This window comes from Scaptodrosophila lebanonensis, unplaced genomic scaffold (assembly GCF_003285725.1).
Source record: "Scaptodrosophila lebanonensis strain 11010-0011.00,11010-0021.00 unplaced genomic scaffold, SlebRS2 tig00000053-arrow-pilon, whole genome shotgun sequence".
Classification (NCBI taxonomy): domain Eukaryota; kingdom Metazoa; phylum Arthropoda; class Insecta; order Diptera; family Drosophilidae; genus Scaptodrosophila; species Scaptodrosophila lebanonensis.
The window spans coordinates 2216761-2240236 of record NW_022060548.1 but is presented as its reverse complement, the minus strand read 5'-3'; the positions used below and the strand labels follow the sequence as shown (position 1 = coordinate 2240236).

The following is a 23476-nucleotide window of genomic DNA, read 5'->3' as shown; positions in this document are numbered from 1 at the left end:
CAACAACAATAACCAGTGACAGACGGCGAGAAGACAAAAAAATAATAAAAACCGAAGAGCTATACACACCTCCACACCTAAACAGCTGATTTTTATTATCAACGAAGCTGTGCGCTGCGCTGGTGCTGAATACGCCGGAGAGCGTAAGAGAGCGAATTGGCCGATGCTTAATTCTCACGCTCACCGCCAGCAACAACAATAACAAACAACCAAAAAAACGACGGCAACGACGACGCCAGCGGCGGCTGCTGCTATGGCAACGACCTTCCTTATTTATTACAATGTGTGTGTGTCTGTCTGTATGTAATCGTGTTCTATGCATTTGCCGTCTGCTTGTGTCTGTGTTTCTGCTGCTGTGTGTGTGTGACGTATGCGCAAGGCTTGTCGTGCAGACAATTTTGTAGCATAGCTTTTAGGGAGCGGGAGGGGGGGCCTGTTGGGGCTTTTGACTTAAATTGTGTAGTTTTTAGTGCAGAAATGTCTGCAACATTTAAGTTTAATGTTGGCTGCTGCTGTTGTTGTTGTTGTTTTAGTTGCTTTTTACGCTTTTAGTTGCTGCTGTCCGTTTTTGGCGTTTGCTTCTGCTTTGCTTGTTCGTTTCGTTTCATTTTTTTTCGTACTTACATAGATACAGCACACACACACATGATTTTTATGCTGAAAATGCGCTCATTGCGCAGTTTCCGTGTGGCTTAGTTTTAATTTTATTTTAGTTGCTGATTTTTTTACTTCTATGTGCCATTTGGCCTTTTTTCGCATTATTTTTGGTTCAGCTATCTCCCTTCTTTTGGGATTCTGTTTTAGTGTGCCGCACCTTGTCGTCAGGGCATTGAATTCGCATTTCGGCGGCGGCAGCGGCGTTCATCAAGCGAGAAGTACATAAGAGCTGAGCTGAGCAGAGCCCAGCAATGAAATGCAGACAAGGTGCATTTGGGCAAGAAGCGGATGAATAGCGATGGACATAGAACTACATATGTATGTATGAAAATACGTACATATATATATAGTACATATGCATAAATGTAGATATTTTCAAACCGGTGTACGCTTTGAAAAGTATTGACATATTAACTTTTGTAATTAAAGTTGAATAGTTTTGCTACCTGCTATTTGCGACTCAGTTGTTCGAAACTACAAAGATATTTAAACTTCTATATAAACCCGTGTTTTGTGATTAATATGAATATGTACTGGGATAAATCTCGAGTTCGTGACGGACACAGAGGGTATTTTAATTATAGTATACTCTCTTATTTTGATAAAACGGGTCTTGGGGTTACTTGATAAAACAGCGTCACTTCCCGGGTTTTTTCGCTATAGAAAAAAAAAAGGTCGACAGAATGACAAGTTTAGGCATTAGAGAGCCATCGCAAAGTTATTGAGGCTTTCCTGTATGGTTCTATTTATGAGCTTTCAAACATTTTTCATTTGAAGTAGGAAGTAGGAAATAAATACATATGTACATAAATTCCGAATTCAAGAGCTACACTAATATTAATACATTTCTAGCATTGCAGCAAGTAGCAAATTTTAGAATCGCAATAAATGGCAATAAATTAGAATGAAATATTAAGTATTTGGCTTCTGATCTTTGCCTCGGCACCTTGATCGCTGCCGCTGCCGTTTGAGTTCTCCAGTCCAGCAGTCAATTGTGCCCCAATTGCCAACTTTTATGACCATGCCAGTCATAAAATTGCGAACAGAGGCCAAACGGCAACAAAAAAAACGTTGTCTGTATGTACGTACGAAGAAAAAACCACAAGTAAAATAGTAAAGCAGGGCAACACAAACACACACACACAGTAACACTCGAAAACGAGAGAGACCGACTCAGAGATTCTCATCAACACTTGCGCTCAGACGCCAACATAAAATTATTACAAAATAATATGAGTGGCCCGTGGCCCGCATAAAAAGGCTACCGCATAATAGTGTTGGCAATGTGGCGATTTTCCCGTCAGCTTTAAGGTTCTTTCGAATCGATTGGTTGAAAAATTTTAAAGCTGACTTTGCCAACTGCCTTAGAAACTTTATTAAGTCCTATTATTAACATGGTTGGTCTTCTATTTGTTAGTGGTCGTTTCATGTAGTATCTAGGCTTAATTTATATTTTGTATAAGATTTCGATTGACAGAGCCCCAAGCTTTTCAGAACATCTAGTTATAGAATTTAGATAGAATTTCATAATATATTGGATTTTCAAGTATTTGTTTATTAGTTTATATTCCCAGCATATCAACAACTATACGAATTGATAGTGATAATCATGTGAAATATTTTCTGCAGACTTGTTTTGCAGACATGAAACCAAAATATTATAGTAATTAAACTTTGTATATACATACATATGTATGTACTTATGTATACCTATGTATATTTATTTAGCGTTTCTAGCGGTTTGTAATGGCTGGTCCAGCTGTTTTGAAGCTTAAAAATTTGCAACACTGACCGCAACAACAATAATAGCATAGGCCGCTCTGTCGGCGCTCTCACACACCGAGCACTAAAACAGTTGTAAAGATGGCCGCCGTCGTAATATGGCTGAATTTGTAAATGCACACACGCACACACACGGCTACATAGACGGGCATCAAAAATGTTGTGAGAGAGTGCGAGAGTTAAATGTGTTTTTCCCATTGAATGCAATTGGCTTAAGCTTTACGGCAACAATAACAAGCAGGCAACGACAATGTTGCGCGCTGCATGTGTGTGTGCGTGTGTTTTGCTGAATACAACGACGACGATGACGACGTCACAGGCCAGTAGAAATCAGCTGTGCGTTGAAAACAGCAGGTAAAACGAAAGCAACAACAACAACAACAGCAGAACAACAAAAAAGGGCCATTGTAAGTGTAGAAAGAGAGAGCGACAGAGACAGAGAGAGAGGGAGAGAGCAGCAAAAGGCAGGCAGCGACGTCAGCAGCAGACAGCAAATCGAATACGCAGCAGAAGCAGTCAAGACAGTCGCTTTAAAGAGCTCGCCGCGTGCAGACGACGCGTTGTAAAATTGGAAGAATATTCTGAATAAATGAAGAAATTATAAGAATCTTAAAGAATTTTTTGTACAATTACCTGAAATTTTCGAAAAGTTTGCTTAAATTGCTGACTCATAAAAATCATAAGATCAGCAACATTTTGTGATATTCAACCAACAATAAAAGCAAGCGAAGCTGAAAAAAAGTGGCAGCATATGCAAAAATTGTGTGAGAAATTAAAAAGAAAAAAACTTAAAGTGAACAACAACAGCAACTTCACAACTACAACAAACGTAGCAAGTCGCAACCACAACAACGTAACATTTAACAGCTGTTATTTGCCTTTGGCTCTCCTGCTGCATTCAGCGCCGCCGCCATTGCGCAGTTCTGCTCTCGCTCTCTGGCGCATTCAGCGCTGCGTTTCGGCCTCTCGACTGCAAGCAAGCAGCGGCAGACATTTCACTACGCTTGGGCTGGTCGCCGCTAACGGACGTGTGAATTTCTTTGCGCTCGGCGTCGTCGTCGCGTAACGTGCGAGACATAGTAAAGAAGGCAGAAAGAGAAGCAAAAAATAAGAAAAAACAAACTGTAAATGCTTAATAGCCGCGGCAAAGACAAACACAGCAACAACAACTGACAAAGCGCAGCGAAACATTTATGATAAAATTATTGTATAAAAAAGACTGAACAAAAATTAAATTTTTTCGCAAGCAACAACAAATAAATAATAAACAAATAAAATATAAAGTTGCAGCTAAATAGAAAACGCATATATTTTGTCTGCATTAAAACAAAGACTGATTAAAACGCTAAATAACAACAAAATAATAACATATATATACATAACAACAATAACAACAAATTAATGAAAAAAAGTTAAACACGAAAAATTGAATACGGGTTGAATAAGAAAAAATCAACATTAGTTATAATAGCAACTAACAAAGAATAAAGAATATAACGGAAGAAGAATTAAAGTAAAGCAAGTAACGAAATCCAAAACTACCTGCTAACGACATATGGATTAAGGTTCCTCTCGCAACAACAACAACAACCAACAACATTATAAAAGCCAACACACGGATTACCTAAAATAACAACAACAGCAGCAACTACAGTTAGTTGCAGTCTCTTTGGATTACCAGTGCCAATTAAATCAACAACAACAACAACAACAAGATAAAGTGAATTTTTGTATGAGCAAGAAGAATTGCAATTAAAGAAGCAAGCATAGCAATTCAGCATAAATGTGAGAAGCATTTGTTGAAAGTGTGAAAGCAAAAACAAAAACGCAAATTCAATGCAAAATGTTCTAAAAGTGGCAAAGTGACGAGCAACTATTCGTAAAGAATTAAACCTCGAAACGACAATTTGCGAAAGCAGCAGCAGCAGCAGCATCATCATTAACAACAACAACAGCAACATGACGATGGCCGCTTGCTATGCGAATTATGACATGTCGTCACTTTCTCACGGCATGTCTGCTGCTGCAGTAGCTGCGCTGCAACAGCAACAGCAGCACCAACAGCAACAACAGCAGCAGCAACATCATCACCATCATCAGCAGCAGCAGCAACAGCAGCAACAACAGCACATGTATCAGCATCATGTTGCTGCTGTTGCCGCCCATCAGCAGCAAATGCTACAGCAGCAACAGCAGCATCATCAGCAGCGCCAGCAGCAGCAGCAACATCAGTTACAACAACAACAACAGACACCCGCCTCCTCCACCTCCTCGCGCCTCTCAGCGGCAGCAGCAGTTAATTCACGTCAAAGTGTTGCCGCCGCCGCCGCTGCTGCAGCTGCCGCTGTTGTGGTCAGCAGCAATGGTAGCAGCAACGTTGCTGCCACGCCCGCAGTCAACAGCAATGTTGTTGGCGGCGGCACCAGCAGCAACTCTCCACCACAGCAGAAGGACTACAGCATTCCACTGCATGTCGACTGCAGCGTTGAGTACGAGTTGCCCAATCAGCCAAAGCCGCCCGCCGGCCAACGCGTCGAGCCCCTCCTCATGATCCATCCCTGCTACTTTCGGAAGATGGAGTCCCAGCGCCGCAGTCCCTTTGTTAACAACATGCAGGCGACTGCGCGCAGTGTTGCTAACTCAACAGTGAGCTCGGCGGCGGCGCTCGGTGGTGCCAGTGCGGTGGCTACAGTAGCAGCGCCCAGCAGTGCCGCGAGACGCGCCGCCAGACAAACACAGCAGCAGCAGCAACAACAGCAGCAGCAGCAGTTGCAACAGCAGCAGGCGGCGGTAGCTGCACGACAAGTGGCGCAGTATCAGCAGCAGCAACAGCAACTGAGGCAGCAACAGCACAGCCAACAGCAGCAAATGTCACAAATGTCGCAGCAAGCGCATTATCCAGTGCAGCAGCAACCATTGCCGGCGCATCAGCAGCAGCAACAACAGCAGCAGCAGCAACAACAACAACAGTCTAGTCTGGAGCACGTGCGACGCGCCCAACAGCAACAGCAGCAGCAGCAACAGCAACAACAACACCCACGTAGCAGCAGCAACCACCAAAGTCGTCTAAGCCAAAGTCAAACTAACAGCAACACCACCTCAGTAGCAGCAGCGCCCACAACAACCGCCACTCACAGCCACAGCAATAGCGGCAGCAACGTCTCATCAATAGCTGTTGCCGCCGCCGCTGCCTCTGCCGCCAGTACGTTGCAACAGACAGCGCAGTGGGATCAGCTGGCAGCGGCCATTGCCGCTCGCTCCGCCATGACGCCACACATGTTGGCGCCACCGCTATATGCCAAAGGCAGTCTTAATATAGGCGCCACAGCAGCCGCCGGCAAACGCGATGCCATGATTTCAGGCAGCAATTATCACAGCAGCAGTAACAACACTAGTGCCAGCAGCAACAACAACAGCAACAGCAGCAGCAATGGTAGTGGCAGTAACATCAAGCACCAACAACAGCAGCAACAGCAGCAGCAACAACAACAACAGCACTGTCTGCCACCTGTGGCAAACACTTGGGGAGATCCAACAGTGAGTGTTGTTGCCGCACCCACTACCAACAGCATTGCTGCAGCAGCTGCTGCGGCCCAACTGCTCATCGATCGCTCGCCGATGGCAACAGTTCCTAGTAATTATCAGGCCGGTCCTGAAACCACGCCCATGCGGGGAGCAGCTGCCGCCGCCCATATAGCCACCGATAAGCTGAGTGGCAAATATCGGCAATATTTGCGTTCCCAACGCATGCATCCCTATGCCTTGGCAGCGGCCAGCAATTTGGCCAACAATTTGGGCCAAACAACATTCGCTCCCTTTACGGCAGCAACAGCGGCAACGGCGGCCATTGCAGCAACGCCAACATTCCAGCATCTGCAGCAAATCTCCTGCTATAATGTGTGATCCCATAAAACAGCAACAACAACAGCACCATCTGCTTACTACAACAGCAACAGTAACAACTAAGCCAGCCACAGCTACAGCAACATTGTCAACGACGCCAGCAACATTTGAAAGCAGCGGCCAACCACCACTAGCACCAACAACAACCACAACTAAGACGAGCGTTTACCAAGTAAACGTCCATGCCATAGTCCTACCTAGCCCCTCCTGCATCCCCACCCGCACCCTGCTTTAGAATTATAATTTATCAAATTTCGTAAAAGCTACAAATTGCCTTTAAAACGTATATTATTTTGTTCTCTCTCTTTCTCACTTCTCATTTCAAAAGCGTTGCTAAAAACAAAAAAAAATGTTGCAAATTGTTAAAAAAAAAGTTAAAAAGAATAATTGTTGATTGAAGGAAAAAAGTATGAAGAAATGGCAAAGTAAAGAACATATTTTTGTTTCTGTAATTGTAGTAAATTGATAACAACAACAAACAACAACAACAACAAACAACAAAAAATGCAAACTATTGTAGTGATATTTGTTATAAAATAATTTTAGTATCTAATTTAATTTAAATTAAACAACCACAACAACAGCAACTGCATATAAGCTTATGTGTGCGTGTATACAACAACAACAATAATAATAACTGCTAAAAATTATATATATGCATATTAATTTATATATATATAAATATATAAAACAAAAAAAACATTTAAACGACAAAAATATGCTAAACTAAAAGGCGAAGCAAAGCAAAAATTGTTGAAAGAAAACAAACAAAAAAAAAAAACACATATGAAATAAAATTTAATTAAAACCAACAAATTTATGGCAAACAAATACAACAACAAATTATGAGAAAGAAAAAAAACAACAACAAACAAATACAAAACATGAATAAAAATTATTCAAAATTATGCGACGTAATTTGAGCAAAAAATTATGCGAAAAAATTAAACAATTGTGTTTTCAATTTTTTAACATACTCGTACATATAGTAATAAGAATGAAGAAGAAGAGGAGGAAGAAGAAGAAGTGTGTCCTGTCTATGTAGTTCAAAGTGATTTGTTCCTTGGCATCTGCTGCCTCGTCTTCGCTGCTCGAAATACGCCGTCGGCTTTGTGTTGTAAATTATTTTCACTTTTTTCAGCTCATCGGATTTAGTTTGTGCGTTCGTACAACCCTCCCCCACATAATACAGTCGTCCATGTATACATATATGAATCTGTATATATGTATGTGCGTGTATATAATTTGATTTCGGTGCGTGCGTGTGTCGTGATTGATTGTTGTCATTGATGGAAGACTTTGTTGGCGTAGGCGCGCATAATGGGCTCAGCGTTTCTCGATTTCGATTTCTCGACTCCGCCACACACTAATCAGGCAGCATGGCACGAAATTTATGATTGGCCGGCCAAAACCGAAATTGGCACAATTGGCCAAAACTGAGCCAACTACCTATGCGATGCATATCAAGTGAAACGTTCCATCTGTGCAGCTTTGTGCGACTTTGAGTCTGAATTCTGATATTTATCTCTAAATTATGTTGATTTTTGAAAAGTAAATTCTACCACTTATTATTCAATTTGCATTTAAATTTGATTTCAAGTTGAAAACGAAATGGGATTTAGAATTAAAATGAAGTGCAGCTTTTAAAGAATCTTTATGAAGTTGAAAATCGAAAAGTGATGGGATTTATGAACACTGAACTCATGGAAAAGGGAAATGATAAAGAAAAAGGAAAATATATCAGCAGTACGGTATTGTTTACTTGCAAACCTAAGTCCAGCATGGTTCATCGAATCAATATTCGAATAATGCAGAAGAGCTTTTCTACGCTCTATTAGTTCTCAAATACAGTTCAGAAAATAAATCCTTTAGCTACCTTTTTCAACATCTTTTGATAACTTGTTAAAAAACTTAGCTGAAAAGTTCATCGAATCTGTATTCGAAGCATTGACTATAAACTTGCATGCCAGTTCCCAATAAACTGGTTGGTTAGCAAATTTTTATTTATTTCTATACAAATAAATTATGTTGCTAGTTGTGCTGATTGCTGAGACACGCCGAGTTCCGTTCTGCTTCCGTTCTGTTTATTTATTTACGTCATTTCGCTAAAATTTCAGTTTAATTTTGCAGTTCTCCAGAAGCTAGAGGCGCTATTTGTTTTACCAAAAAAGCTGCCTCCACTATATCTCTAGCATTGTAACTGAAAGTTAAGCCCATTAATTATTGACTCATCGCATTATACTCGTATGCACATATGCGTGTAGAAATCAACGAAAAACCACAAATTGTATTCGTTTCAAAATAAACATAAATTAATTAACAAAATGTTTCGCATTTAACGGAAATGTAGCCACAATGCGCGTGTCTTCGTTTCATTCGTTGACCAACAACAGCAAACACTGAGTCATTCTCTAAAGGCAACTGGGCCTTCTCGCATACCCACATGCTACAAGCTTTCATGGTCTATAAAAATGCGTTGAAGTGAAACACAGTTGCAAAGATATCCGCATGCCCTAAATTCATACAAGTCAAGACAACAACAGCAGTAGCAACAACCACAATAATAGTGGCAACAACTGTAGCCATGACAGGAACTGGCCTCCATTGACAGCTGTGTAGAAAGAAAGCAGTCACAAATCTTGCCAAGAGTTGTTTAGACTTCACACACACACACAAACGGACACACACTTCCGTCTGACTGTTCCCAATGTGGCAAGAACTGCACGTTTTTCTTGTGTTCCCTAGCGAGGGCAGAACCCAGTCAGTCAGCCTGTTTGACTGTATGACCGCCTCGATCTCGGCAACTACAAGAGCTACAGATACCCAGATTTGTGTGCGCATGTATCACAGATTTCGGTGACTTAAGTTTATTTTAAATTGCCAATAAATCAGCTATAGATTTAATTTCCAAACGTATTTTTATGATTTATAAAATAACGGCTGGAAATTGCTTTCGTTTGTTTCTTAATCATGGATTTAAGAACGTTGCTGAAAATGATAAATAGTTCCGCATGCAATGCATGGTTTCATATTTGGAAGCAATATTTAAGAATTTGAATACGACTGCGGGTCAAAAATATATACACATGGTATCCAAAATGTCTGCACTTTGAAGAAACATCGTTAAATCATTAATGTTTGAACAATATTGCGAGTTACAGTCGATCAGAGTTGTCAGAAAATTTAATTGAAACATGTTCTGAAAACATTGAAATTTTCGCAGGAATGTTTTCGAAATAGAGTTTCTTTAATAGGTTTAAACTAATAACAGAAGAAAGAAATTTTCTTCAGTGTTAATGTGTTTCAGTGTTTGGTAGCCACAAAATGTCAATATTATATTCAATAGCTAAGCAAAAATGCCACTTAAATGGGGAAAAGGGTAAATTTCAAACGATATCTTCAATTCAAGTCATGAAATTGACTTTGTATTGTACAGCTTCCATATTCAAAACCAAGTCTTATCTGACAAACGATGTTACAGAATTGGCAATTTTGTTGAACTGCGAGTGTTTGTACTTTCAAAATTCAGACCAGAATGTGCGTCGTTTCTGTTGATTTTTATTGTCAGCTGACCGCGCATGTTGTTTGTTTTCGTTTAACAATAATTCACAATATCAGCTGGCATAATAAAAACAAGTAAAAAAGCTAAAGTCGGGTGTCCCGACTTTGAAATACTCTGTACATATGTTTACAATAATTATAGAAAATAAAAAAAATTAAGAAAATAAAAAAAAAAATTTGATCGATTTTACCTCTCTCGGTATTCGAACTCACGTAAAGGGTGTATAATTGCACATTTACATAGCAATTGCGTCTGTGTGAGTGTATGTATGCCTATGCGCATCAATTCGTGTCTGTGTAAGCATTTTCGCAGTCAACCAAACAGCAACATCAACAACAGCCGCGGGCAGCGCTTGAGCAGCGCTGCAGCAGCGCTGCATCAGCAAATATATTTATGGCTATAACTTCTTGTTAAATCGGTCTATCATAATGAAATTTGGCATACGGACACATAATAACTAACTGGGGGTATTTCCAAAATTTTAGTTCGAAATTCCAAGAATTACGGGAGTTACGATTTGCGGGGTAGAGGGGGGAGGGAGGGGAATTCCAAAATATACATTTTCTGCGTATTCACATAAGGCATCTGGGACTAAAATTTGGTGTTCCTAGGTCTTATAGTCTCCGAGATATAGGCGATTATACGAATGGAAAATCGGGAAAACCCCCATAGGGGGGAAGTGGGGGGGAAAATCAAAAAAATAAAACAAACTCGTATAGAATACACACATAACGCATCTTCGTGCAAAATTTGGTGTCTCTATCTCTTATAGTCTCTGAGATCCAGGTGTTCATACGGACGGACAGACGGACAGACGGACAGACGGACAGACGGACAGACAGACAGACAGGGCTAGATCGACTCGTCTCGTCATGCTGATCAAGAATATATATACTTTGTGGGGTCTGCCACGCCTCCTTCTGCCTGTTACATTTTTCAGCTCCCGCAAACCTAATATACTCTTGTACATTTCATGTACAGAGTATAAAAATTAATGGCAATAAATAAATTGGCATTTGTGTGACGTAGTCGGCCGTAGTCGGTATAGTTTAAATCACTTGATTTCAAAAGCAAGCATTTGAATTCTTAATGAGTGCGCACTCAAGTGCGAGGTCGTCGTCGTCGTTGTTGTCATCGTCGTTGTTGTTGTTTTCGTCGATGTTGCTATATGGTATTGTCTCCCTTTGCCCCCGGTACCTTGCTTTGAATCGTTCCCATATCAATTCTTGAATCTGTGTCTATTTCTGGGGAAAGCACTTGAACGCACTGCGCGCAGCATTTTAAATTGATTTTCATTGTAGTTTTGCTATTTTACGGAAATCTCCAGAGATAATTGCTGGCTCCTCAAGTACGCACACTCGAGAGTTGAATGAAGTGTGGGGCTTATGCATGGATTTATAACAGGAAGGCCTTGAAGTGATTCTGTTTTGTACGAGTATTTAAAATGGATTTACATTCAAGTAACAACTAAAAATGTTGCTTATCATTTCTGCGCCATAAACGACAAAAGTAGGGAAGGGCAGCAGCTAAGTAGACACTTTTAATATACCATTAGTTTTTGGGTTTATTTGTGTCTGATTTACTGATTTGTTATTTTCAAGTACTACTTTTTCAGCCTTACTGATTTAATTTACCTTTTTAAAGCACAACCAATCTTGTTGATAAAAACATGAAAAAAAAAATGTTTGAAAAATTAACTTTAAATAAAGCCACCTCTGACATGTTTGATGACCCTGAGGTCTTATAATACCTCGCCCAATGATGCTGCCGCTATAAAATGTCCTCTTAATTAAGTCGCAAAGCAAAGGCCGCCTTTAAATCTCTGGCAAATTGAAGGCTTACATTTAGCACACAATTGTTTTAAAAAGGCGGCCGAGTCATAAAAAATATGCTCAATTTTGCACATTTTTTGATAGCCTTTTCAATGACCAAAAACTGTCATTGGCATTCCTATATAGTATACGGGTATCAGCATAAAAACTGTTGGCTCTGCCAAAGAGCAGCGGCCATTTAAAAGTCGTCAACAGATAAATAAATTTAATAATGGCTGCACAGAGGGACAAAATAAAAGCAAAACATGCTAATAAAATGTATTAAAACAAAAACGAAGAGATAGAGAGATGAAAAAATAATACCCAAAGGCTTGCAGATGACAGCAACAATCCAATGAAACACACTCGGAAAACAACAGGCACGGGCATTCATTTTAAAATTTAAGCTAAAACGAATATTGTTAAAAAATTAAATGACGCAAAAACGCATTAAAAACAAAGTCCACAGACAACAAAATTGTCAAGCGTCGAAAAAAATGCCATAAAGAAAAGCATAAAAAGCTAAACCAAAAAATGTAAAACAGAGCAGAGCAAAGCAGAGTAGAGGGGAAGGAAGGCCGAAGAGAGCCGCAGAGGGCACTTGGCCGAAGAGCCAAGCAGGGGTGTGGAAACGGAAGCTGCACAACAAACTGTCTGTGTGGGCAGCGACAAACGGGAAGTGTTGGCTCGAATTGGGAAAGGGAAGGGTAACTTGATGTCTGCGTGGATGTGGATGGGAATGGGAATGGGTTGGGAGTGTAGAGGACGTGGGGTCAAGTGGCAGCCAGCAAGGAACTACGATTGCACAGTGGGCTGATAAGGATGTGCTAAGAGAACAACATTTTGACAACGACTATTTTAATTCGTTTTTTGTTAACAATTGTATCGCGTTGTTTGGAAAAAACTCTATTTAGAACAGCACATTTTGAGAATATCTGTTGGCATTTATAGGTACCTTCTTTGTCAGTTTTACCAATTTCAAAAATATTTAAATAAACCTAATAAAAATACTGAATTGGTTTCTTTTAATTTTTACAAAGACAGATTACTATCCATTCATTATATTAATGATTCGAAATACCCAATGAGCAGCATAATACTATAACACTAGTTCCAGTACCAATTGAGAAGATTGTAGGCATCTCTATTCATACAAGTTAATAAAAACCTAAGAGCTTAAACCATAACCTACAACTTATTTAGAGCATTACATTTTAAAAGCAATTTTGTTAACTTCACAAATTTCGAATATATTTTCAATATTCTTTATTCTTCTAATTCAGCATAAATTCTTATAAAATCTTTCTGAATGTATAGATTCAAGTCTGGTTAAATTCTTTGAAGCTCTGCCTTAATTTGAAGATATTTTGCAATTCTTTTTACCTTCAGATTTCATTCTGGGCTTGGAGTAGTTAAAAATATAATTAAGAATCATTCAGAGGAATGCTTGAAAGTTCGTCCTGCTATATTTTCTCATCTCTCTGTATTTGTAAAATACAGCAACTTTTACAAAGTTCCCAGAATATATTCAAAACTTCGAGTGTTCCTTATATTTCGTAAATATTATTTCATATTATTGTTACAATTATTATTATTGCTTCGAAAAGAAGTGGAGCAAAAATATGGAAAACATAGTGTTGCTCACTGCCGCCCACTGTGCAGACTTGAAGCGGCCTTTTATGAGTATTTAATAGTGAGTGAGGAATCGGGGGGTAATCGGGGATGGCCAGAGAGCCACATTATAGCAGACACGGCTAGTTAACAAGCAGTTTGAAGTGAACTCGTGACCTCCACTTTATTGGCAGTCATCTTCTCTTCCTTTCCGCTGTTCTAACTAGATAATTTCCATTTTTGTCGTCTGTGTGACTATTTGCTTTAATTAAATTATTTACATTGCGAATTTTATTTAAATATGCAAACGCATGAGCAATATTTTGTCGTTCTTTACTGCCATATTATTTATGGCCTTCGGGCAGATAATGACGGCAACAGCATCATTTTTTAATGAGAGAATTCCCAATGCTTTCTACATTTCATTATTGCATATTTAAAGCGATAAATTAAGTGAGTTAAATATAAACGAATTAATATTTATGCCAAATGATAAACTCTGCGGTATGACAGTTTTAATGCGCTTTAATTAAAAAGATGAAAAAAAAAAACTGTGTATGTGAAGATGGAAATGCTGTAACTAATTAGCATAATTCGTACACATTCTGAAGGGCAAAAAATGTTAAATATAAGCAGCTTTTCATAATTTACAAATCAATGATTAATTAAAAAGGCAAATTAATGGACTAGCCCAGCTTTATAGAATACACATTTATTTTAACCTCAACGCATATAAATAATTTTTTTTTGGGGCACGATTAGAAACCGCTGCATAAATTTCACACAACTTAATATTTTTTCCTAACACATTTAATGTGAATAATAAAGTAGAAATTTTAAGCTGACTCCGCGGGCGTTCCACAAAAATTATTAACAATTTTTTAGGCAGCTTACGTGTTGTTACCATTCGATCGGCATGACTCAACTATATACTTGTAGTGTGGGAATAGCGTCATGTTGGTCATTTCTACGGAAATTAGCTTATTTCAGTTAACATTTGCCAGCAAATTGAAACAAAATTTGACTAAAACTGACAATGCGTTTTGAATCACAAATTGTTGTGTGTTTTAAATTGGTTTTTGTCTGCAAGTTTTTGGAAAAATTGTGAAAAAAAATTACATTTATAAAAATGAAGCTTTGAGAAAGCAATTATAAGCAAAACACATATTAATAGTTTCATAAAAACTTGCCTAAAATAATTGTGCAAAGTAAACTAAATGAAAAAAGGCAATTTCAAGCATTACAAAACTTTTTTAAAAATGTGTTTATTTTTAAAAAATGGGAAAAATTCAAAGCCAAAAAACATCAACTTTAAAAATAAAATGTGTGTTGTGATTAAATTTTCAAATTATTTAATTTTTTTTCAATAACCCAAATTTTGCTTAAGCTTTTGTTCAAAATGTACATAAAAAGTATTTCTTTATTAAAAATAAGTTTCACAAATAAGCAATACAATGTTTGGTAACCAGAGCTAATTCATTTTGGCTGCAAACAATACTCTATAGAAAGATTTCAAGCAGTGCCTCTGCCCCCGTGAATGCGAACAACCATTGTTAAAAGCTACTTTTAATGATAAATCAAAGGGCAGCTTTTAGCTTAAACTGCCAAAGTAATGCTTTCAATGTCTGCCTGCAATTTGCGTCAACAACAAACTAACAAACATAAAGGCGGACAGACAGACGGACAAACCGTTTGAAAACATTTCAAACTCAGTTCAGTCGCTCGCCCACCTTTTGAACCCCGCAAGCACTTGGCCTCTGATTGCGACAAAAACACACACACATGACCCTGTACTGCACTTTTGGCTGGTCCAAAAGTAGATATAAAGCAATACTAAGTACGTCTATATGTGTGCAAATCTGACGACACTCAAGACATTCAAAATTCATTAGGCTGCGAGTACATTGAATGGGTTTGTCCAACAAAAGTCAAATCACTTGAGGGAGAAAGAGAGAGAGAGATCGAGAGAGAGAGAAGGTCAAAACGCTTTCAAAAGCCTACAAACAAGTAACAAATACAAAAAACTTGAACTACAAACTTTAGACTTGGCAACAAACAACAAACGATGTCTAAAAACTAGTTAGCTAGCGTAAAAAAAATAACAACAAAAAACAGAAAACGAAAAAACAAAACAATTAAAAGCATTAACGCTTAGCGCTGCCTAAGTGCAGTGGGCAGGAGAATACTACGATATATATACTCGTACATAGTTACATATATATAATATATATAATATATATGCCACATATATACGTATATATAGAAAATTATTAGGCACAACAAATGAAACAAATGAAATTATGTATAGTGTGTGTTAGCAGCCAAAGCAAGAGTTAAAAGCTAATCATAACTACGAAAAGAGTTTACAGATACTGGCAATATACATAACTATATAGATCACTCATACACTCACACACATACATATACACATGCAACTGCAAATTATACAAATTATGTTGTTTTTTTTCTGGTGTAAAGCAACTTAACTGGAACAAATTACATACATACATCCATATACTGTTGAGCGCTCGGCAGTGGGCCACACACACATACAAGTACACATACATATACCTACATACACACATATATAGCTACATATGTAAGTGCATATATGTACATATGGATGTATGTATATGCACCATTAGCCAACCATATTGTGACTTACATAAATATAATAAAGAAAATATATATATAAAGCAACTAACTAAAGTAACGAAAGAGCAACCACAAAAGTGAAATAGCCAGCTAAATGATATAGCAAGCATATATAGACGTATGTATATGGTATATGCATAGTATTTAATAAATTATATATTTAGACACACCTTGCCACTATGTAATACATGACGAGGCCAGCATATAGGGTAGAAGAGGAAGACCTAAATATGCAAACCAAACAAAACAACCAAATAGTATATATTTATGAATATAAAGAAAAAATAATAATTGCATGACTATAGAAAAAAACATCATTTCAGCGCTGAATTGTCAAAAATTAATTTAGCGTGAAAAATATGCAAAAAAAAAAAAAATTAATAATATACAACAATTCTTAATTCTGCTGTGAACGAAATTTAGTGTTTAAATAAGCATTACATTTTTTTATTTATTTATTTGTTTTGACATTTATTAAAACTTACTGATGAAGTACTTATGATGGCTGAGCAAATAGCAGGCAACATATTACAATTGTGTCAACAATTATACAAAATTTAGTAAATTTAAACAAAAGTGCGGATTTTCATTTTAACACTGGCGTGCTACCATTTTCAATTGTTTTCTGTAATTTTAAAATACTTTGAAAATAATTTCCAACAAAAGAATTAATTAAATTTCTGAAAGAGAAACTATTTCGAAAATTTCAAACATAATTTTATACTCAGGGCGGACACAAAGGCATCTATAGAAATTCTTCGACCGCAAGACCATCCCTAAAATCAGAACTAATCAACAATATTGTGTTACCCATCAACCAATATCTTAATATCTTCAGTTTTTTTCTCCTCACCATAATCACCCATATATTTTAAAGTTTTAATTTTGTAACCCTCTTCACGATTAGCGTAATTTCTTTATATCAGCTTAAGGGACTTTTTGAAATGATCACATCCGTTTGGATGTTTCTTCCACATATACTTAGTACTACTATATATATCCTCTAAAATTGAGCTTTGATAAACATATATTTATTTAGAATTTGTGTTTTTGATGCTTGTGTCTAAGAAAATGTTCGGTCATATTCCTCTGGGTGTCCGCTGTATTATTAGGACTTATTATTATTTAAAGAAAAAGTATAGCACAAGAATAAATTTCTTTCTGTTTAATGAACCCATAAATGATTTCCATTTGTTAAAGCTACGGGTATATATTTTTTTCAAAGAAATGCGAGCACGCCTGGTTGTACAGTTGAATTAAATGAAACATTAAATATTGCCAATCCCATGCATTTATTAACTAAATCGTCGACTTGCACTTTGCTATTTATTAATGAATTCATAAATTCTTTAAACAAATCTCTGACTAATCCGACTTAATTGCATAACACGACGCGCTTTGTTCCACTCCATATATGAGGGCAACATTTGTTTGTAGGTGTCGAAAAGAAATGACTTAATAATTACATTTTATAAAAACAATTGCCTAAAAGCAGAATGGTTTAATATTTGCACACCTGCCTAATAATTGTATTAAATATAGCTAAAAATTATTTCGAATTCCATTTTTGTAAATGAAACAATTTTTGGTATGATTTTGTTTGTTTGCGCAAAGCAACTGTGTAGATATTTGAATAAACAATAAACAATTTTTTATACTAAAAACATTTCTCAAAAATTAGACAAGCTTTTGAAGTTTCTGTTGCACACACACACATACACACACGCGCAAAACCATACATACACATACATATATTTAAATGTGATAGTAGTTTTATTCACGATCATTATTTTGTATTATAAACAAATTAATGTCTTTTGGCTTGAATGCAAACAAATGATGATGAAATTGCATTTTTGTACGCTTAAATAAACATTAAAAGATCAACTGTAATTATCGGCGATTATTTTCTGTACAATTTTTTGTTCATTAGCTCTAAACGCAGCTTCTGAATACTCTTGAGCCAAGCATTGTAAATGAATTAATTTATTAGGATGTCTCTGAAATACCTAACAAATTACAACAACAAATATAGATATACTATATATACGCATATATATTATGTATAAAATAAACAAACTAATAAATTTGTAGCATATTATTAAACAAATAAGTTATTATTATTATTATAAACAAATAATAATGGCTGCATGCGTAAGAAACAAGAAGAAACGAACGAAACAATAAAGAATTATGCAAATTAATTTAACATTAATTTGAACAGAAATATTAAAAAAAACTAAACGACACAAAATTGTTTTCGATTTGGGTTATCAACGAATCACGCACAAAAAAACAAAAATTAATGAAGTGGAAAATTGAACGAACTAATCTGCTTTGTCAGCTATTTTTCGCTTCACTGCGACTATGGAGGATGTTGATTGATTGGATTTGGAGGAAAAAAAGGACCGAGAGGAATAAAAAATTGTCCATGTTCTTAAAAGTTCTGTGGCTGCATGAACTCAGCTTAGCAACTGCCTGATGATCGTTATCTTGGATTTGCGGATCAGAAGTATGCTCAAATGTGTTCCAATACATTAGAGTATAATTTCTAGAGTATAAATTCGAGATGAAATAAAGTATAGTCACAGTTTTTTATTCTACTACAGAAACTCCTTTCTGCCGTTCGACTCTAAGACTAAAGTAGTTGTAGAAGCCATCGTTAGTAACTGTTCTTGACAAGTTTATTATGAGCGATGAGAATTCCTCTAAGGTAGTTATTTGTGCCTTGTAGACTAAACATTTATCTTCTTTAGTTCTCATGTTTTGTGTTCAGAAGAAGTCTCTCTAATGTATAAAAACGCTTCTCTATAAACATCTTCGGGGTAATCTGTGATCGGCTGACAAACTGACAAAGGGCTAGCTATTAATTAGAACTAAATGTTTCTTTTAAGAAATTGTTTTATTTTTTGGGCTTGCTTAGTCTACTGTCTTTTTCGACAGCTTTTGACAAATTAATTAGCTATTGCAGTACATTTTTATCTATAGTATGTTGACAGCCTATATCTGCTGAATTTATTAAAGAATTTTAGATAACCTCTCCAACTGCAGAGTGCTATTCATTTATTTTTCAACACTATAATCTCCATTCATTTACTACTCTCACATCTTTTTTCAGTGTTTCAAAAGGCAAGTGTATTGTCGGCTTGTTCTCAAGACTGTTTGAAATATAATTTTTTAGTGCAACACCCCTTATACTTGTATGCTCGTTTATTGTAGATCCCGACATAATTGACAGCTGTCATCCAAGCAACACCATTCCTGTCCTCGGCTTTGTTTTCCATTTGCCAACACCAAATATCAAATATGCCTATCAGTTCACGTATTTTTCATTGTTCATTGGTCTGATGGTCGACTGATGCTTGTCATATACTCGTATAAATACACACATAGTTCCTACTTATATGAATGCATATATATATGTATATATATATGTGTGTGTGTGTGTGTTTCCTGTATTATCAGCACTCACGGCGCTCATGTTTCAAATGTACATCGAAGTACGTTTCTATGTGGGTTTTCGTTTACAGCTTGCTCGCATGTGGGTTTCAGCACCAACTCGAGTGTTATTTCACAATCAGTAACAAAATACAAATATATGTACGTATTCCGATTCCGATTCCGTCAATGATGCAATTCCGAAGGGACCCCAGACCAGACCCCACCAGCTGCCCGACGTCAGCGAGTCTGTGCCGAATAAAATTGAATACAATTTAAAAACTGCAACGCCCACTGAGAACGATTGTAAAGGCCATAAACATTTTGATATGCAAATAATTAAAATATTTTAAATAGTTGACGGAGCGTCTTTTGATGAGGCGAGCGTCAGGAAAAAAGGCCACTCAACAGTAGCAATATATACGACTGAATCTTGATACCCTACAGTTTTATTGAATGAGAAAGCATAGGAGAGTCCACATAAATATTATATACTATGTATTTCTTAGTTAAAAGGTTAGTTATTAATAATTAATTATTTTATAATATTTATAACAATTATTCCAATATCTAATAACATTTTTCACAATATTTGTATTCATATTTCTAATAATATATCCAAAAATATTGTATACAATGTTACTAATAATATTTCAAGTAATAATTTGAATTTTAAACAATATTTCTGATGGAAGGAAGGTGGAAGTCTATATACTATATATGGATACATTTGATACTGAGTCAGGATGATGTAAGAGCTTTGAGCAGTGTCTAGTATCTATCTATCCAATTAGATTAGATCATATACATAGCTTGGAAAGGAACTATAGTTTCTTATGAAGACTCTCTATGAGTTGACTTAGTTTCTAGAGAAAATTTCAAGCAATCCAAAAGGTACCCTTTTCTTGAAGAAGATGTAAAAAGGTCATTGACGACAATGTCCATTAAAGAGTTTGTTACCTCTTTAAAATATTATTTCTTCTTCCTCAAAAGAATATTCTTCAGCACAGATCTAGGTCTGTAGTAGCTAGGACAATTCACAGCTCTTTATATTGTACATATTCCGTAGGAAGGAAAAGAAATTTTGACTGAGCAGAACTACATTTTAGAGAATGAAACTTTTGCTTGAAAGGCATGGCAGAGTATTCAGAATCTGTATGGGCGAACATAACAGTATTGATCGTTCTTTTTTTCAGCTTTCGTCTCTAAATGTTTATTTTGTTTTTGTTTTTTGGTGTTGCGCACAGACAGCTGCCAAAATGAAAGCGGCTGGCGCTGATGTTTGTCTAAATTCCAAGCCATATATTGTTCATATACATACTTGTATGTGTGTGTGTGTGGTATGTATATGTTAGCATAAAAAGTATTAGTCGATGTGTTTTGTTTAGTTCGAGAGGGGGCGTTTAGTTGCCTATAAAACTGAAACAAAGGCAAACAATTGAGGCGCAGATATGTATGTATTAATGTTGGAACTCTCATCGCGTTTGATTCTTTATTTTTTATACCCGATTTTACGGCTACTTGTAAAAACAAACAAACAAAAAGACAAACAACGACGTTCGAAATGAAATGAAACAAAGTGCAAAAGTTTAATCAATTATAATTTATGTTTATTAGGCGATATGTCATTCAATTCCAGCGAACAGCGCCACGGCATTTCGACTCAAGACACTTTATTGATTTCAATTTGTATTTCTATTTTCGACAGACAAATACTCGAAGCAACTCAATAAAGTATCCATCGAATAGGCACTCGAGCTGCTCTCTGGCAGTGTATCTGTGTGTATGTGTTTGTGTGTCTGTGTGTGTGTGTGGATCATCATCATCATTATTGTCAGCATTTATGACTTGTCATATTTTGGCTTAGAGGGGGCACCGAAAAAAAGGCCAAGCCACAAAACACATTAACCCATTGAAGTCTGAAAGCATGACAACAGGCAATATTATCGAAAAACTAGTTGTATTCTTTGGAAAATAAATTCCAATTAAAAACATGTACGAGGGTTCTAAGAAAGTTTGAAGGTCTTATGAAAATGAAATGAAATTTTTTAATAAAAAAAAATTCTTATGAAACAAGCTTTAAGATTTATTTCAGAAAGTTAATTCGTTATTGAAGGTCTTATGCCAACTACTATAATTGGTTTTGCGTATAAAGAATGAAATTATTGTACTACTTGTATAGTGATAAGAATAATTTAATAGTTTCCTGCTTTAAAACTGTTTTAATTGATTCAGTGATTATCAATTATAAATGGTGATGTCAAGTATTCTATGAAAAATTCAGCCTCCACATTTGTGACAAAATGTTGAATAAATAAATAAAAAAAAGATTCCTGAAAGTAATCTTGGTTTATTATCGACACCATTTCATTAAAATAATATTTAAAAAAAAATTTATTTTCACTTAAGGGGAAGGTCCTTGTTATGGGTTGAAGAGGATTTAATGAATTACCAAAATTGTAGTATATTACAAAATTTTCAACTACCAAATTGTTCAAAGAATATGATTGGAGTACTTTGAAAATATCTAAGCTCAGAATCAAAAAATCCTGAAAACAAAATTGTATTCTCATTATTAATGGAATTAAGCTCATTTGATGCTTTGATGTTAACTAAATGTGAAGGTCCTTTTTGGGTTTATCCGACTACTAATGAAAGAATAAAGATTCAGATTTCGCTTACTAGTTGTTTAACTTCAGAGCTCGGCCCGAAAATAGTGTAGAGTGCCTGATTCGGAACCACACATGCTATAGTACTATAACTTAAAGCACTTCAGAATCTAGGGGCTGGCACACGCACATGGGTTAAAAGCGCATTGTCTGTCTGTGAAGGAAGTCATAAATTGTTTCTCGGCGGCAATGCAAAGCATGGAGCTGGTCCTAGACAATAACAATAACAACAACTCTGAGTTGCCCGCTCGCTCAGCTTCAACTTGATGCATTTTCCAACGAATTCATTTGCTTGTTGTGTGTGCGTGTGTGTGTTTGTGAGTGGTGTGTGTGTGTGTGTGTGTGTGTGTGTGTGTGGTGTGAACAAGCGCATTACGTGCTGCAGTTGCTGCCTGGCTGCATCTTTGAGTTACTTTTTATTGTTTTGCTATTGACAATATAACGTAAATCCGCCCGTTTGTCTCACATAGTCCATCTGTCTGTCCGTCCGTCCGTCCGTCCGTCGGTCTATTCCTCTGCATGTAACAAAAACATAGATGAGTAATGATTGCTTGGTAGGCATTCCACTTAATAGCCGTAACGTCAAGCTGATGCACCGAACGCCGCTGCCTGCGGGCAATTCGAAACCCAAACCCAGCCAGCCAGGGGATAGACAGCTCTGGCACGACCCCAGCTAAGCCTGTGCCTGCTGCCAACGCCTGTTGCGGTGCACACTCACACTCGCACTCGCACACACACAGACACATGCCTGGAATGTATCTATGAGATACAAATACAATTTGGACTGTGCGTTGGTCGCGTTGGTTGCCGCCGCCATACTATACAAGTAGACAAAAATTATACATATCGAAAGATTTATTGCGCGCACAAACAGACGACCAAATGAGTTTTTCAGCGTAATTACCACACATATTTTTATTGCATAGCCAAAATAGTAAAGTATCACAGAAAATAAATACACACACACACATTTATCTATGTATGTATTAAGCGCGCACTCACATGAAAATAAAAAAAAAAACACAAAAATCCATGTGGGCTTCTATTTTTTATACTTTTTATGACCGCCTGTCGTATTTTATTTTTTGATAATCATGCAGATAAAATGCGCATCGCTTTGTTGTTGTGCAAAGGGCAATGGAAAGGAAAATGGGAAAAGTGTGCGTTGATTTTCCCTACGCGCAGCTCGCGTAAGTGTTTGCTGCTTGAACTGAAGGCTACACTCAGAGAAACTTTGATTGGTGTTGCTGTATTAGAAAACTAATTCGAATTTTTTTGGAATATCCATTTTTAAAAATGAATAAATTAAATAACCATTTGTTAGCGAGCTTTCAATTGTTTCTTCTTTAATTTTTAACTTATTTCATAGACAACAAACCTTCAATGCC

At 36.7% G+C, this 23476-nt stretch overlaps 1 protein-coding gene across 1 annotated transcript; it reads left to right on the top strand.

The window, feature by feature from the left end:
- Positions 1 to 3093: 3093 nt before the first annotated feature.
- On the top strand, positions 3094 to 6795 carry LOC115624125 (centrosomal and chromosomal factor). The gene has a single exon (XM_030518720.1). It carries the CDS (start codon positions 4399 to 4401, stop codon positions 6340 to 6342), a length of 1944 nt encoding a protein of 647 aa, XP_030374580.1. The 5' UTR covers positions 3094 to 4398; the 3' UTR covers positions 6343 to 6795.
- Positions 6796 to 23476: the final 16681 nt, after the last annotated feature.